The 18,813-nt window shown below is 43.3% G+C and overlaps 1 protein-coding gene across 1 annotated transcript in view; it reads right to left on the reverse strand.

Annotated features, from left to right (window-relative positions):
* Window positions 1-18,813, reverse strand: part of celf6 (CUGBP Elav-like family member 6) — a 167,165-nt gene that overhangs the window by 6,717 nt on the left and 141,635 nt on the right. Inside the window, exons 11-12 of the mRNA XM_030082062.1 lie at window positions 15,421-15,564; window positions 1,758-1,907 (exon numbers count right to left, since the gene is read on the reverse strand). Coding sequence (XP_029937922.1) covers window positions 1,780-1,907; window positions 15,421-15,564 — 272 coding nt within the window. The 3' untranslated portion in view covers window positions 1,758-1,779. The remainder of the gene's footprint in view (window positions 1-1,757; window positions 1,908-15,420; window positions 15,565-18,813) is intronic.

Here is an 18,813-nt window from a genome sequence, read left to right on the forward strand (position 1 = left end):
TCTAGCTGGAGCAAATGCTTTTCTTTTAAACATCTTGCATTCACCCATCACCCTTGTCAGTAGTCTATGGTCAGTAATCAACAGTTGTCAAAGATCTGCGGTGTATTACTACGCAGCTCCTCTGTGAATTTTTGGACAAGCAAAATTAAATTGGGGCCATTGGATTTTGCTAAATAGCTGACAAAAATGAAACCTGGGTTATTTTAGGAGAAAAATTATTGCCCTCTGCTATTATAAATTTCTAGCTTAACAACTTGCATCGATTCACAACCCCATCCCCAGTAGACAGGTAATTATGCATGGTTGGGTATTGATGATGTCATAAATTTGCAGTCCAGTGTCCTACAGGTAAAAATTAGATTCCAAAACCCATGAGAAACAAAAGAACACTTAGATTCTGTGGAGAGATGGCACCTGGCTAAAATCTCAAGATTTTGATTCTATGAAGATTGTCAGAGCAATTTGGGTCCCAATTCTTTGACACTTTGACAGCTAATACTTTGCAAAAAGCATGTTAACCTGCTATCCATCAGGACATGGGGGGTAAGTTCTCACTGCTCCCTTTGATACCAAGGTGGGCAACATGTGTTTTGTAATTTTGTTAATCTGTCACAATGTTAACTACATCAACTTCTACACATGTGCCTGCCTTCACTGAATTACTTTTTTTTAAGATTTTTTTTTTTTTTTAGAATTTTTGCTTTATTTTATGACAGTCACAGTAGAGAGCGACAGGAGAGGCAGGGGTGAGAGAGGGGATGACAAGCAGCAAATTGGCCTGAGGTCAGATTTCAACCCAGGACGCTGCGATCAGGACTCAGCCTTCACAAGCGCTACGTGCTCTTAATCAGTGAGCTATTGTGGCGCCCTGCCTTTACTGTCATTACTAACATTAACAGGCAAGTGACGGGTCATGGTTAACTGTTATCACACCACTGAATGGACATTATCAGTCATAATCACCGCCATGGGTTAGGGCTAGTAGGTCCCTCCTGAACCTTCTAGAGGGTCAGAGGGCTGTTGTGATCTATTCTTATCATCAATCCATCTTAACCAGTCAAACGGGACCCTGGAGCCAGACGTATCATGGCGTAGTACGACCGATAAAGTCGGTCGCAGAAGAAGGTAATTTGGGTGTGGTGTTGGATTGAAATCACACAGCCCTTGCCTCTAGAGCCCCAGGATTGAGTCCTGACTCAATCAAGAATTGTCTTAATTTTTAGCTAGCTAACATTATCTAGTTAATGTTAACACTGGAATGTTGTGTTAAGGTTCCTAATCTTAGCCATTACCCTTTCCTAACCTGAACCATTACCTTTTCATAAACTAAACCATCACAACAAACCCTCTCCCAACCTTAACAAAACAAACAAAACAAACAACAATAAAACAAAAGCTAATGAAAGTGGCTAAAGCTAATGTTTGAGTGGTTAAGAGCTGATAACGTCCATTCATGTTGTGTGTTATCAGTTAGAGGTAAATGCAGAATGGGATGTTTCCTGGGAGGCTGGTGCAGTTAGGTTCCCTATTTGCCCATGCTGCACTAATACAACCACTTTTCCAGGAAACTGTTGTCCACACTTTCCCACTGGAACAAGTAATCACTTTGCTTCAAAGAAATGGCCCCAGTTTTTGGGAGTGTTTTTGCATTATCACTAAATTGAGATTTCAGCCAATGCGCTGTTAAGAGATCTACATCCAGCAGAAGTGGGAAGAAGTTTTATTGCACAGCGTGTTATGATGTGTGTGCTACGTACCTGGGTACGGACGGCAGAGGGGTCAGTAAGGTCGGTTGGCATCCTTTGGCCGCTTCAGCTGCACCTTCAGCCTCTTCATGCCTATCTGAAAGCCATTCATGGCCTGGATAGCGGCTTGAGCACTGGACGGGTTATCAAAACTCACAAAGCCTGAGACCAGGACAGAGGAATAAATAGAGAGAGAGAGAGAGAGAGACAGAGAGACAGAGACAAAGACAGAGAGAGGGCAAGATGGAAGGAAGCCAAATGAAAGGGACAGGGAAATAAGACACAGGGAGGGAGACAGATGGGTAGAGAGGTGTAAGTAGCGTGCGAGAGAGAGAGGGAAACAGACACAGGGAGAAAAAAGAGACGAGATGAAGCACATAACTGAAGAGAAAAGAGAAGGGGGGAAAGGACACCCCTTTTAACTCTGAACACAGCAATAGGTCTTTGTTTTCTTTTTTTAGCGGATTAATTGAAAATCTCAATTAAAGCAATGATTACATGAAATAATAAAAAAAGCCAGTGACACAGAAACAAAAAAAGAATCAAAATGAAAGAAGACTCATTGGAAAAACTATCAGGGAGTTGCAACTTCAACAGAGAAAGAGAAAAAACACATGAAAAGGTGTTCTGTAAAAAAGGATTTGGTGGAAAAAATTTGTTTAATGCTGTGTGTAGATTTTTCTCAATAAAGCAGTGCATACCTGTGAGTACACCTGAGCATCTGTGTGTGCGTACATGTGTATGCACTGTGCATGTGTGTATATGTATCCAAGTAAAGAGTAAGAGCACAGGGGTCATGACAAGACGCTAGGAGCAAGGTGTGTAGGATGGAGGCGCCTGCTGCTCTGAGTTATCACCTGGGTGTCGAAGCGGAATGAGCCCACAGCTTTCCACACTGGGACTCCTTTTGCCTGCTCTTATCAGACACCTCTTTGATTGACGGCCCGAATTTTCCGCCTGCCAGCTGATTTGATCACGCCGCTATGGGTCCAATTTAATTTGGGGGGAGAGGGCAGGCTTTTGTCAGCACGGGTGAGATAAGGCTGCTGCTTTTACAAACCCTTTAAACAAACTGAGCAGGGAAGGGCCTGTCAGTTGGCAGTGATCCCCACCACCACACCCCCCACACAGTCCCCCTCTGCCCTCACCCCAACTCACTTCTTGCTTTAATAAATCTCCATTCCTCACATTTACACCCCCATGCCAAAAAGGTGATTGTACAGACATAAAATTACAGAGGAAGAGGACAAAGACTACATCACAATAACTGAGGTGTTCCAATCAAAATCCATTTTTGGAAAGAAAAAAAATATCTATCTATCTATCTATCTATCTATCTATCTATCTATCTATGTATCTACACACACACACTCACACACACACACACACATATATATATATATATATATATATCAACTGACTTTCAAAAAAATATGTATCAATAGATAGATAGATAGATCTCAATCGCCAATCATATATGTAAATCTGGTCTGCTCTGGCCTGTATGACACTGTCTTACACAAAGCAGCACTTTTCACAAGAGCTAACCACACTTGATTTACTTTCATGGCAAGTAACAAAGGTCAGCAGTCACTATTAGTGATGATTCAGTGCAATTCATATGTGTCTCAGCTCTTTGAAAGGCGTTTTAATGTGTGGTGCTGCTTGTTCTCACTGGAGCCAATCATACTGAAAAATGTTGGTGCTCAGTGTCATGTAGCCTACTATAAGGTACTTTTAATAAAAAAAAAAAAAAAAACATTCAAATGTTATTAAGTGACATTTTGATAAATACACATCAATGACAAAGTTTAGGATTGGAGAATGCTGCAATGCCAGAGTCTAACACTGCCACCAGTAAAGTGAATTAGCATTACTACAGTCTGTAATCATGCAGTGGGCAAACGCATTCAGGTATTGTGAAACCCCTTGTCTACATTAATATAGGGTTGGCAGTAGCCTAGGTGTTGGATCCTAATTTAAATCCTCTAAATGACTGGGGGAAACAAAGCAGGGAAAGTGAATGAGAAACTACTGATGACAGGCTGTTGAGCAAGGCAGACAAACCCTTTACTTTGAGGGATCTGCTCAGCTGTGAAAAGAGGAAGTCTATGTTGTGTGTGTTGTATTGGAAAGCTCCCACACAACAATTAACCATTTTTTTTCTTTTTTCCATATTATTGTACATTGACAACTCTTGATTTGAGAATTGTTTGTCCTCTCCGGAGATATGCCTCTGGGGTGGCTGCTGACAACAATCTAAAAGTGTTAAATTAACTCATAAATTAACTCTAACTGGGAATGGACTTGCATAAACAAAGTGTTTAGTTTTACATTCTCAGAATTTAGTAAGTCTCAATGAAATAACATTTTGAAATGAAATTATATTGTTAGCTATTCACCTATTTAACAATTAATTCTAAATAATGCAACGGTCCTGCCCTGTTTCCTCTGTGGAATCGTGGACACTACTGCAGGCACATCAAGAAGCTGGAAACCATCTACATGTGATCTCTTTGCTTTACACTTAGAAGCTGCTGGCAGGATCACATCACAAACACAGAAGTCCAGGACAATGCTGACGAAACCAACATCAAATCAGTGCTGTTCAAGGCCCAACTAGGTGGGGTATGTCATTCGCATGGAGGAGCACCGCATGCCCAGATGCCTGCTGAATGAAGAGCCTGCATGTGGCAAAAGACATCAAGTCCCTCCAAGGAAACGGTACAAAGACTCTGTCAGAGCCAACCTCCACTGGTGCAACATCAGACCAAAGGAGCTGGAGGAGTCTGCTGGAGATTGAGAACACTGGGGAGCCACAGTCCTCCAAGCCTCTGCCACCTTTGAGGAGGACCAGCATCAAAGACTCACGACTGCACAGGAAAAGTGCCACAGAGCAACACAGGCAGTGATCACATCGACCAACTTCCAGTGCCCCCACTGTTCCATACACTGTGCCTCCAGATTGGGGTTGCAGAGCCACCTCAGTGTTCATCAGTGAATTGCAAACCAAACCAAAAGTCTTCTTCAGACATGAAGGACAACCACCATCAAAATACGTCTTTCTGGAAAACAGTGTATCCTCAGGGGTGATGTCATGAAGAACTTGTGGGCGTCATTTTTTTTTTTTTTAACTGAGTTAGGTAGTCATGGATTAATCATGATTAATCACATATTTAAAATGTATGAAATTACTAGCTTGTTTACTCCTTCCACTGTTTTATAGTGTATTTTGCAGACAATGGGTGATCTTCAAGGAGGTTTATGTGATGTATTTCCCCATGTAATCTGTTTTTAGGCCCGTTTTCAACAACTCTAATGAGCCATTGCCTTTGTCCATAACAATCCATTCAGTGACAACATCCCTAACTTTTGTCATGTTGACAGATTTGCCCCTTACACACTCCACATGTGAGACGTCAAATAAAGCTGTTTCAACTGCAAATACATCAAATCAAGGAAGCAGGATGCTCTCAAAATGCTGTTTCATTGTGACTTTAAAGAGACACTGTTGCTCTTGCTGTGCAGGTGTTAATGTGTGTAACTGTATGAATTTATAGCTGGGCACTGCTGAAAAAAAGCAAGCTCAGTCAATTTTTCCTGAATAAATAAATGTTCAAAGAAAAAAAAGAAAGGAGGCAAAAAAACACTCCAAAACAGAGCATCCTGTTTTCAAAAGCCCTGTAGGTAAATTGTAGCTCCTTGTGTATATTTAGTTTTTTAACCATACCCCAAAAGCACAGAGCTTCCTATATTCTGTCTGTGTCAGTCCTCAGAAAACCTTTTGAAATTCATTTTCCAGCTAAATCCAGCTAATTACACTTAAAGAGATATGCTTTCATCACTTTTAAATGTCAATATTCAGTAACTAAACACAGTGGATTATGAATAATTGTCATGGCTCTGCCAGAACTGTTTTTTCCCTTGTTCTGAGTTGCTTCCCTTGTGTTCTCCTCTTCTCCTGTTTGCCTCTTCGTGTGTGTGGCGTGGCCGTGGGTGTGGTCTCTCTCTCCCAGACTCCTGCTCCACTACCTCACCTGCCTTCAATCAATCCCTCAACTCAACAGCACAAGAACTCCAGCACTCCCTCCACTTTTCGCCAGATTGCTCAGCCTGTTTCAGTGGTAGATGCTCTCTTGGCCGCACTCATACTAGTACTTGAGTTATTCTCTCAGTGAGATTTCTCCCAAGAGATTTCTCTTGTGAAACTTACTTTGTGCCTCTCTGTGCCCAGGATCCCTCCAGCCCTCTGTGACACCCTTCCTGCCCACGCCACTCTAGCCTGCCTGCCCGCATTACCCTCTCCCTGGACAGCCTGTCCCTCTGCTTGGTCTCCACCACCTCTGCCTCTTCAGCCTTACCAAACCACATTCCATAAATCCTCCAATGTTTACCGGCTACGCTGTGTCTGCATCTGCATTTGGGTCTAGCTGAAAACAATTTGTAATGGAACAATGTAGTCACTATGGATCCAGCCGACGTAGACCTTCATCAAGCTCTCACCAATCAGGGCGCTCTCATGGGCCAACATGAACACTTACTCCAAGACATTATAAGAACCCTGCAAAGAATCACTACCACATCTCGGCAGCCAGATCAAAGCTGTTGCATCTTGCATCGACAGCTTTCTCACTGCTGCGGCTCTTGCTGCTCCTCCTCCGGCCTCTTTGTCCCCCTCTTCCCCGTCCATTCCAGCCTCACTTTCTCAGGAGGCTTATGTTCCATAATGCCTTGGTGTTTGATCAACAGCCAACTACATACACCACAGATAAGTCCCGTATCGCTTACATAATGCAACTGTTAGTAGGTAGTGTCTCCCAGTGGGCTTTGGCAATGTGGGAAAGTCAATCTTCTGTGTGGGATTCATGTGACTGTTTTGTAGCGGAAATGAAGAAAGTGTTCGACCACCCCGTTTGGGGAAAAGAGGCTAGTAAATGGCTAATTTCTCTGCATCAAGGCCCCCAGTCAGTAGTGGAATATTCAGTAGAATTCAGAATCCTCTCAGGAGAGACTAGATGAAATGATGTGGCATTGCAGGGAGTTTTTCTTAATGGCTTAAATGACAACATCAAGGACGAGCTAGCTGCCAGGCATGAGACAACTACCTTAGACTCCTTAATTTCTCTGTCGCTCTGCTTAGGCAATCATCTCTGAGACCATCGCAGAGGGAGACTAAGATACCCTGCTGACTCTGCCTGCCGCAGCCAACTGCAGGCACCTCTCTGGACCAGCCTGTCATGCTTGGCTGCCCCCCCCCCCCCCCCCCCCCCCCCCCCCCCCCCAGCTTCTTCCAGCAGTTCTCCTGATTCTTCTGGAGAGCTCATACAGCTGGGTCGGGCTTGTTTGACTCCATCTGAGCATCAGCATTGTTGGATGCTGGTGAGTGCCTCTACAATGGCCAAGCTAGCCATTTCCTTGTGTCCTATCCCCTCTGGCCAAAACGGGGGGCTCATCAGTGACTGTGGGCTGCCTGATGAGCCAAATTACCAACTCTTCTTCAACACCTCTCTTGCACGCACAAGGAGAAACACTCTCGGTGCTCACTTTAGTTGACTGCGATGCTGATGAAAGTTTTATTGATTCCTCTCTTATCACCCAGGTTGGCATCAACACTGAGGCTCTCTCCATGCAAACCCCTTTGATGGCAAACATCTCACCAAGGTCACTCATCGCACCACTGCCATTACCCTCATCTTGTCAGGAAACCACTGGGAGGCCATCCAACTCTGTGTCATCTCCTCTCCCCATGCACCTATAGTCCTGGTTCAGCTTATGGTTGGCACTCCATAACCCACATATTGATTGGTCTACCACTGCCATTGTCAGCTGAAGCATATTCTGTCATTCTCACTGCCTCCAGTCTTTTATCTGTGCCCCTTGAATACCATGACCTAGGTGAAGCTTTTAGGAAACAACGGGCTCTCTCCTTGCCACCTCATTGGCCTTACAACTGTGCCATAGACCTGCTTCCTGGAGCACCTCTCCCCTCCAGCTGCCTTTACAACCTGTCCCACCCTGAGAGAGAAGCTACGGAAAGATACATCCATGACTCCCTGGTAGCTAGAATCATTCACCCCTCATTTTCCCCCGTCAGTGCTGGTTTCCTCTTTGTGGAGAGGAAGTCTCACTCCCTGCACCCCTATGTAGACTATCGTGATCTCAGTGATATTACAGTAAAAAACAAGTATCCACTCCCACTCATTGATTCTGCCCTTGAGCCCCTGCACTGCGCCACTGTTTTCACCAAGCTGAACATCAGGAATGCATATCACTTTGTCAGAATCAGTGATGGTAATGAATGGAAGACAGCTTTCTTTTTGAGTATCTAGTAATGGCCTTCGGCCTCACCAATGCCCCAGCAGTATTCCAGGCACTTGTGAATGACATCTTGCAAGACATGTTGAACCATTTCTTCTTTGTACATCTTATGACATCTTTATCTTCTCATGGAACATGGAAGAGCACATTCAACATGTGAGGTCAGTGGTCCATCGTCTCCCTGAGAATAAGTTGTTTATAAAAGCCAAGAAATGTGAATTTAATGTGTCTTCAGTCACCTTTTAGGGATATCATTGAGGAGGAGCAGATCAAGATCGACCAAGCTCTGCCTCAGTTCTGACTCATCCAGACCCCTCAAGGCAATTTGTGGTGGAGGTGGATGCCTTCGACTTAGGAGTAGGAACTGTTCTATTCCAGCGCTCCCCAGAGGATCAAAAGCTACACCCTTATGCCTTATCTGTATTCCTCTCCAGGTGACTTACCCCAGCAGAGTGCAATTACAACATGGGTAACTGTGAACTCCTGGCTGTGGTGCTAGCTCTGGAGGAGTGGAGGCACTGGTTGGAGGGGGCTGAACACTGTTTTGTAGTGTAGACAGACCATAAGAACTTTCTTACCTGTGCTCCACCAAGTGTCTCAGTGGACCTTTTTTCTAGTAAGATTCAACTTCACCCTTACCTACCACCCCTGGTGCAATGTCAAACCAGATGTCCTTTCCCGTCACTCGGCCCCTGAGAAATGTGTCTCCAAGCCTGAAGCCATACTTCCTCCCTCCTGTGTGGTGTCAGCATTAGCATGGAAGGTGTAGTTTCTGGTCAGAGAGGTGCAGCATACCCATCCAAATCCAGGTACCAGCCCCACTGACTGCTTATTTGTGCTCAATTCAGTCAGGTCCCAAGAGCTCCAGGTACCTGTCATCCTGGCTTCCATCAAACCCTCAGCCTCATCAAGGGGCACTTCTGGCGGGTCTCCATGAACAATGATGCCTGAAACTTTTTTATCTGCCTGCTCCATCTGTGCCCGCAGCAAAGCATCCTATCGTCCACCCATTTGCTCCACCTGTTGCCCGTGCCTAGTCGTCCCTGGTCCCATGTCACTGTCCCATGAGTTTGTGACAAGACTGCCACCATCAAAAGCTAACACCATCATCCTCACAATAGTTGATTGGTTTTCTAAGACTGTATACATCATCCTTCTATCTAAGCTCACCTCAGCCTCCGAGATTGCAGACCTCTTGGTGCTCCATGTGTTTCGCCTCCATGGGATTCCCTAAGATTTTGTGTCTGATTGGGGTTCACCTCATAAGTACGAAAAGTTTCTGCCGGGCTCTGGGCGCCACCATCAGCCTATCTTCTGGCTGCCATCCGAAGACAAGCAGGCAAACAGAGTGGCTCAATCAGGACCTGGAGGCGACCCTCTGCTGCGTCCCTGCTTGCAATCCTACCACCTGGAGTTCACACCTGCCATGGATCTAATATGCCCACAACTCCCTCACCAGTGCAGCTACAAGTATGTCATGCATCCACATATCTCTGGGCTACCAACCCCCACTGTTTCCTACACAGGAGAAGGAAGTGACGGTATCATTTGTACAGGCTCATCCCCATCAATGTCACCATGTCTGGAAAGATGATCGAGGTGCTCTTGTCTGTTCTGCTGCCCAAAACCAACATCTGGCTGACCGCCACCGGTGTGGCTCTCTTCCAGTGACCTACCCCTTAAGAATGAGTCCCATAAGTTGTCACCCTGCTATGTTGGACCTTTTGAAATAGATTGAATCATCAATCAGACTTATGCTAACCCTCTCTATGAAGATTCAGCCTACATTCCATGTGTCTCTTCTCAAGCTCATCTCTTCCACTCAGGGTCATTGACGACAACCTGGTTTATTCTCTTCAACGGCTCCCGGATTCCTGGTGCCAAGGCCAGGGGGTCCAGTAGCTTGTTGACTGGGGAAGAGGAGTACCCATTGGGAGGGGTGAGGATACTACACTACTGATCAAAATTTTAAGACAGTTGAAAAATTGCAAGAATTTACATTTTGCACTGTTGGATCTTAAGAAGGTTCTAAGTAGAGCTTCAAAATGCAAAAAAAAGAAGAAATGGGAGTGAGACAAAAAAATGAGTAAGCAATTTATTGCAAATAACCATTAAACTGAAATAGGCTGTTCATCAGCTGATCAAAAGTTTAAGACCACAGCCTTTAAAAGCCCAAATCTTCGCAAAAATGTGGATTCAGTGTAATTTCCTGTCAGGTATCCACACTGTCATGACCTCCTGATGGCAAAGGCAAAAAAGCACTCTTGTTAATCACCTCAAAAATTCGTTTTGGCATGCTTGATGCTAGTGTTTCCAGGAGGCTAGTGGGAATGTTGCTCCACGTGGTGAAGACAGCTTCATGGAGGGCATCCACTGTCTGGAACTGGTGTCCATTTTTGTAAACTTCCCTTGTCATCCAACCCCAAATGTTCTCAATTGGATTTAGATCAGGGGAACACGCAGGATGGTTCAAGAGTGATGTTATTTCTCTGGAAGAAGTTCTTTGTCAGGCGGGCATTGTGAACTGCAGCGTTGTCCTGTTGAAAAACCCAGTCATAACCACACAGACGATGGCCTTCAGTCATGAGGGATGCCCCCTGCAACATCTCCACATAGCCAGCTGCCGTTTGACGCCTCTGCACAACCTGAAGCTCCATTGTTCCATTGAAGGGAAAAGCCCCCCAGATCATGATGGCGCCCCCTCCACTGTGCCGTGTAGAAAACATCTCAGGTGGGATCTCCTTGTCATGCCAGTAATGTTGGAAGCCATCAGGACCGTCAAGGTTAATTTTTTTCTCATCAGAGAATACAACTTTCTTCCACCTTTCAATGTCCCATGTTTGGTGCTCTGGTCTGGTGCTTTGGTGCAAACTCCAAATGGGCAATTTTGTGCCGTTGAAGGAGATGAGGCCTTTGAAGACGTTTTTTGTTCTTAAAACCCTTCTCTCGCAGATGCTGTCTGATGGTTATGGGACTGCAGTTGGCACCAGTGACAAGCTTAATTTGGGCCGAGGATCGTCCCGTGTCTTGGCGGACAGCCAATTGGATCCTCTGGCTCAGGGCTGATGAAATTTTTTTGGGTCTAACACTTGACTTTTTTGTTCCATAACACTCAGGATCTTTTAAGAAGTTTAAAATGACTGTCTTACTGCATCCAACCTCAGCAGCAATGGCACGCTGCGAGAGGCCTTGCTTATGCAGCTCAACAATCCGACCACATTCAAGGAGAGAAAGCTTTTTTGCCTTTGCCATCAGAGGATTTGGGCTTTTAAAGGCTGTGGTCTTAAACTTTTGATCAGCTGATGAACAGCCTATTTCAGTTTAATGGCTGTTTGCAATAAATTGCTTACTCAATTTTTTTTTTTTTTTTTTTTGTCTGACTCCCATTTCTTCTTTTTGCATTTTGAAGCTCTACTTAGAACCTTCTTAAGATCCAACAGTGCAAAATGTAAATTCTTGCAATTTCTCAACTGGTTTTAAAATTTTGATCAGGAGTGTATAATGGCTATGCCGTGACTCTAGTTTTTTTTTTTTTTTCCCTGCCTCCCTTGTGTTCCCCTCCTCTCCTCACACACACAATGTGTGCTACACACACACACACACACTGTGTGTGGGCGTGGGCATGGTCTCTCTCCCAGACTCCTGCTTCACCACCTCACCTGCCTTCAATCAATCCATCAGCTCAATAGCATAAGAACCCCAGCATTCCCTTCACTCTTTGCCAGATTGTTCAGCCTGTTTCAGTGGTAGTGCTTTCTTTGCTGTGCGACTAGTACTTGAGTTATTCTCTCAGTGAGATTTCTCCCAGTGTTACTGCCTGTGAAACTTACTTTGTGTCTCTCTGTGCCTAGGATGCCCCCTAGCCCTCTGTGTCACCTTGCCTGCCCATGCACTCTAGCCTGCCTGCCTGCATTACCCTCTCCCTGGACAGCCTGCCCCTCTGCTTGGCGTCCAACAATCATCACACACCAGGATCCCAACCACTGCCTCTTCAGTCTTACCAAACCACATTCTTCAATAAATCCTCCATCTTTACCGGCTACACTGTGTCTACATTTGGGCCCAGCCAAAATCAATCTGTAACAATAATCTTGTGTTTCTACAGGTTACGGTAATTACTACAGCTAAGCCATACACAACAATCCCTTCTCTCCAACTGTGAATCTGTCATTTCAATTTGTAATGTACAATTTGGGGTGACACCTATTTTCATGGCTTTAGGTAGTTAATAACATATTGTATGTAAATATACATTACGTGTTTCACCCTAGACTGTTCTTGTGTTATTATGATTATGTTATTCCATTCACTTTTGCCTCCTGTCTTGTGGCCTTAATTTTCTTACTTGCTTTGATGTGAAATATTTCTTAAACTCCTTGAGTTTTCTTGTAATCTCACCTGCAGAAATGCTTCATCTTTCATCTGTTTCTCCTAATTTTTTAACTGTTATGTTTTTATCACTTCACTCCTAGGCTACATCACAGTGCAAATAACTGTGCTAAACTAAACTAGACACTTGCACAATGGCATGCACTGACAATGATGCAGATACATCCTTCAAGAGTGTACTCAAAGTCCTCCCTCAGTGGCACTTCCTTAAATATACTTAACTTTCTATTCTAGTGACCCTTTCAACTCATTCAAATTGTCAAGCTTCTCTGAAAACATTCCATCTTAAAGAGTGATATCTGATTATCTCTTTGAGACACTCAGAATCCCAAAACATAGTTCACCTGTGCCACAGGCAAGAATCAGCTGTCATTTACATTTTGATTTCTAAAAGGAAAAAATGCTGAGAACAGTCACTTATTGAAACATATAAACCAAATATCTAACATACTGTCCCTGTATCCACCAAGATATTCATCATGTGTTAGTAGAGTTAACAGCAGGTCCGCCTGTCTCAAGTTGCACCATATGACTGCAGCTAAAATCTTTCTCACAACGTTTTACGCAACAAGTGTACAGAAATGAGTTAAGGCAGTTGTTTCACAATATACACTAAACTTTACTGATTCAAGTAGCTTTGACTCGTCAGCTCAACGCTTTACGGATCTTCTGAGCAGTCTGTAAATGTCTGGCAAATATTAAACACCAACACAATTTACAGACCTCCCACAGGAAAGCCTACATTATCAACAACACTGTAGAGGCGTATATGTTTTGAACTGAAATAGGCTACGGACAGGGATGTTTTCTTCTCTTTTATTTATATATTATCACTAGGGCTGGTATTGGTGAGGACCCTAACCCTTGATACAGTAGCTTAAGTATCATGATACAAAATCAAGCTTGAGTATCATGATACAAAATGTATCACAATGTATTGCAATGCTGTACAGAAATGACTGAAAATGTATAAACTTAATGTACAACCTACTGCATGACACCCGACTAGCTTAGCAAAAAATATAACAACTTATAATAAATATATCAGGCGACAAACTGACTTTGAACAATTTAATTAGAAATTTTCATTTAAATTTATTAAAACAGAAATGCAGATGTTATAACATGACATAATGAAAATGAAGTGCATAAATATTATGTATCAACACAAGTGCCTGGAGAATTAATACAATATTGTGGAAAATAGTATTGCTTTTTTTTTTTTTTTTTTTTTAAATTTATTTATTTATTTATTTTTTGCACAGTTATAGTTATTACAGCTCCAAGGACACTTTTTAGGCCAGTAATTCTCTTTGCCATTAAAAGTCCCATCTCCCTCTCACCTTCAATGTGAATTACCACCTACTGTTAATAATATTCATATTGCATGGGGTGCAAAGACCTGCAAAATTACCATGCAGGTCTCCATGGCCTTTTGGGTTAATACTTCTACAGTGATGTTTTGATGCTTGCTTACAGTATTACAGAAGAATATTCAGTAAAATATGTTTGTATGTTTGCTCATGTTTACACACATTTGCAGTGGTACCACATATATCTATGTATCTATTCCTGGCATGCATATCTGCAATGCCCATTAACCACACCAAGATTAAACTCACAATTTTTTAAGATGAAATGTTCCAAGTTTTTGGAGAAGCCTAATAACTTATCTCCCTTAATGCACGGCATCTTCTGCCTAATTTGTTAATGTCTTACACAAGAGCCCTGGGGCTTCTGCTATAAAAAGGAAGGAGAAAGGAGTAAAAAATAAAGAATTAAATAATTTAAAAAAGAATCATGGGTTAAATTACTGTTTTTCAGCCAAGATCTTAATTAATAGCCGAGAAAAATAAGCCGGTGAGACAGATGAGGTCACCGCCCCTTTGTCCTTCCCCCTCGTTGACTGACAGATAGTGATAGCGAGAGGCATATGCTTGGAGGAGAGCACAGAGACTCACAGGCATGTAATGTTGGAGAGAGAGATAGATTGAGGGTGGGGTGCGGGGGCTGGGGGGTAGAGAGAGACTGAAAGGCTCATAGACATGCCATATTGAAGAGAAACTGAAATAGAGCCAATGTTGGGAGTCTAGCCTCTCTCCCTTTCTCTCTCTCTCTCCCTCTCTCTCTCTCTCTCTCTCTCTCTCTCTCTCTCTCTCTCTCTCGCTCTCTCTTGCTCTCTCTCTGTGTGTGTGTGTGTGTGTGTGTGTGTGTGTGTGCCTGTCCCCTGGGTGCTGCTGTCCAACTGAATCAACAGCAAGGCCCACACCAGTCTATTATTATCTCTTTAAGCCCACTGATTCCACCTGCACCTCCTCCACCCTGATGAACTGGTTTGCTGTGTGGGAGGCGAGGCGAGAGGAGAGCAGGGGAGGTGCTGGGTTGGGATGGGTGGGGGGTCTAGGAGAATGGCTTTCTCTGCGGTAAAGGAGGCTGGGAGATGGATACTGATTGTAGAATGGTCCGATAGAGAGCGTGATGAATAGATGTATGGAGTAAATAGCAATTGTGGAAAGATGTTTGGGTCAATAGCAAGATGAGGGATTCATGGTGGGGTGGCGACATTATGTGCAATGGGACGATGTGGGCTTGGCCTGCACAACTTCAGGTGATTACAACTTCCCCCCTCCGCACCCCACTGTTCACCCTCTCTCCCTCACCAAGCACTCTATCTTGTTAGATATGCCAATGAGATGGAGTGAGTGAGTGAGGCACGTGTGCATCCCCTCTCTATCTCCCTTCTCGCCTCCCTGCTCAATGGCATGTAACGCCACCTTTAAAATGTTAATTGCGACTTGATTAGGATAGACACAGGGAATAAAAGGAAAAGCAAACATTAATTGCGAGACAGCAATGCAGGGCATGAGAAGACTGCCAAACAGCCACTGTGTAAATTTCTCATATGATCGGATCCGTTTTTTCTTTTCTCTTCTCTTTTTCTTTTTCCCCCTGTTGACTTTTGACTCACCAAAACATTTGCTCTGATTGGTTGCCCGGTCCACGAAGACTTTGGCGGAGATGACGTTGCCAAAAGGCAGGAACATTTGCATGAGCTCTGCGTCTCCGAACTCCTGGGGCAGGTGGTAAATAAACAGGTTGCAGCCTTCTGGCCCTGGTGGGGGGAAAGAGACAACAGGAAGGTTACATGGGAGCAAAAACAGGAGATGCCTAGAGAGAGAAAAAGACGGACACAGCAGCTGACCACATTAACATGGATGCAAAAATGTGATTGCAATGCAGTTAAGACGATAATGCAAGTAAGTCACGAGCCATGTAAACACCATATTCTGATTGTTACCTGTAGCACGGTTATGCTCTTAGCTGGAGCAAATATAATCGCAGAAGCCTATGTGGAGTGCTTCATTGTTACTTGTGTTAATGGAGATGAGTCATAACATATATGCACCTTAATTCCTTAAGGAGGAAATAAATATGCACCTGCCAATGGAAATTTTTAGCTCAAGCTTGTAGTATTTTTCAAGGAATCCACAACCGCTTCAAGAGGTGCCACATATTCATTTTACAATCCTTTAACCCTGAGTATTCAAATTCTCCTTTTAATAGAGACTAGTCAGAACATGTCATCACACCTTAGTCATATTACTTTAAGTATGGTCAGGCTGCACATTTGTGGTTATTTAGGACCTAGTGCATGTTGTTCTGCTGTATTTGTGAATTCCATTTGAATCCTCACAATAACTAGTGGAAAAAGAAACCTATGCTCCAGCAACAATCACTGAAAGGTGCAGCCAAAATACAAAAAGACAGCAGGGGCCGCAACACTCTCTTAACACTAAACAACAACTTTTATTATCAAAGTCTGCAAAACTCCATCATGGCTCAGCCTTATTGACATCTTCATTGTTGAGTATTTTGTGCTTTGAATCATGATCTGCACCTGACATTTTTGCTCTTTAATATTTTTGTGGTTGATGTTTATCCTAATTATACAGGATGCTAATATAACCTATTGTTAAGCCCTCCCTATTCTTTTGGGGTTGTATTGTCAGTCAGGTTGATTGCCACCACCTGCACTCAATTGCATATTCCTTATAAAAGGTCCTTGCTGTCTATTATATTCATCTAATGAAGGTCAGTTAACCGAAATGTCATGAGGGAAATTTGTAGATTTCAACAATAAAAGTTTGTTTTCAACTTTTGTCAAGTATTTTGCCTCAATTCTCCTCCAAAATACTTGCAATAACCCCATGTCACACACATAAACTGAATAAACTGGATAATTAGGGGAGATATCACTTTATTGACTCATGTCTTCATCCAACTATTGTGTGCTGGCAACATCCGCATTATTATTCGCATGTAAACAGCCATGGAAAGGTAGATTTTGTAGAAAAGAAAGATAAAGATAGTGAAACAAAGGGATAAAGAAATAGAAGAAGACAGAGAAAGTGAGAGAGAGCGAGAGAGTGAGTGAGAGAGAGAGAGAGAGAGAGAGAGAGAGAGAGAGAGCAGGCAGAGCACGCATAAAGACATAAGCCAAGTATTTGCCCCAATTACTGTGTGACAGTAGGACTGGCTTCCAATCTCTCTCTATCCCTCCACACTCATCCACCCAGCTGCCACATATTGTACAGGCCAATCTGGTGAGGAGAGGAATGAGCTAGAGAGAGAGAGAGAGAGAGAGTGAGAGAGAGAGAGAGTGAGAGAGAGAGAGAGAGAGAGAGAGAGAGAGAGAGCAACGTGATGGGCTCGGGGACTATATGCTTGCAGCTGGCTGGCTGGGTTTCTCTCCTGTCTCATTGCTCAGGGTGATAGCATGACGAGATGAGACTGGGGCTGGTGAGAAGACTGATAAGAGGGCTGCAGTGGTGGCTGACTGTAGTGCTGCTGTCCCTCAGCAAGATAGAGGACACACACACACACACACACACACACACATGCGCGCACAAACACACACACACACACACACACACACACATGCGCGCGCACAAACACACACACATACATAAGTTGACAGAACAGGGTTTTGTTATTTTATTTATTTATTTATTTTACAGTGGGAGGCAAATCTATCTGCATGTTTAGATTTGTTGTCTTATGGAGAATGCATGTTTTGCAAAGATGTGGTTTGTATGAGGGAAAGCAAAGTCTGCTACTTGTGCATGGAAAGTTTGACAGGTCGTTTTGTGATGCTCTGGGCGCTTGCTTGCCTTGCTCCTTGCAGATAAAATAGCCCTTATTTTGAATGGTGACTGGCCACCTCATCACTTATAATGTATGTAAGGCCAATCAGCTGTATGGAGGAACAATGATTTTGTTCTTAAACTGTCACTGACTATTTCCCAACGACTGGTGAGTGCCCAACTCACACATCTTGCACACTACTTGCACACTCACCCCGCAACAAAAATAACAATAATAAAGTAGCAGCACTCAAAATGAAGATGTTATTTTTCTTTCAACAAATGACTTTGCTGCATTTTTTAAATTCATGAGTCATTTTTAACACACGCATGTGGCTAGTTTTTGGACAGCACACACTGTGTTACTCTTCAGCTCATATATAAATCAACATATGCTATGCCAATATGTGGATGCTGGAACTTAACACAAAGGTATGTCCTCTAAAAATTAGACCGTGTTATGCTCAAAATGATACATTTTTTCATAGAGTGCAGTGAAGTCTTTAGCATGAGGAAAAACAACATGTTTCATTTGTATGAAAAATGGCATTTTTGAGAGTGCAGGAGCCACGGATTTCCACTGATGACACACACAAACAGAAACACACACACAAAAAAATACAGTACAGTACACAGATTGACAGAATGTAGAGTGGAAGTTGGTAGTATTCAGTGGGAGGCTGAAGCTGAAGCTCGACTGTGTGTGTATTTGGGTTTAGGTGTGTCTTATTAAATGGCAGGGCTGCAGACTGTTGCAGTGGACTGAGACAGGCTGGGAGAACAGCCAAAACCCAGAGGAGGCCAGAACTCAGACAGGCCACTGGCTCAACCAAGAATAGCTCTGTGTGTGTCTGTCTGTGTGTGAGAGAGACAGTGAGTGTGTGCGTCTGTGTGTATGTGTGTTACCACTACTTCTATAATTCTTACTAATGATTAAAATGTTCCAGGGTAGCAGTGAGAGATGGGATGTCCTACACATTTGTGTGTTTTCTGAATATGTGCAGTATGCAAATTTATCGAAGTGTGTGTGTGTGTGTCTATGTGTGTGAGAACTTGGATGTGTGCATGAGCCTGCATGTAAAATAAATAACCACCTCCCATGTGATTATGTGTGTGAGCTCTTACCTTTTACACAGTACTATACAAGACTTTTTTTTTCTTCATTCTGTCTGCTCTTCATTACACTGTGACCCAGACATGCACTTGCACTACCAAAA

This window comes from Myripristis murdjan, chromosome 3 (assembly GCF_902150065.1).
Source record: "Myripristis murdjan chromosome 3, fMyrMur1.1, whole genome shotgun sequence".
Classification (NCBI taxonomy): domain Eukaryota; kingdom Metazoa; phylum Chordata; class Actinopteri; order Holocentriformes; family Holocentridae; genus Myripristis; species Myripristis murdjan.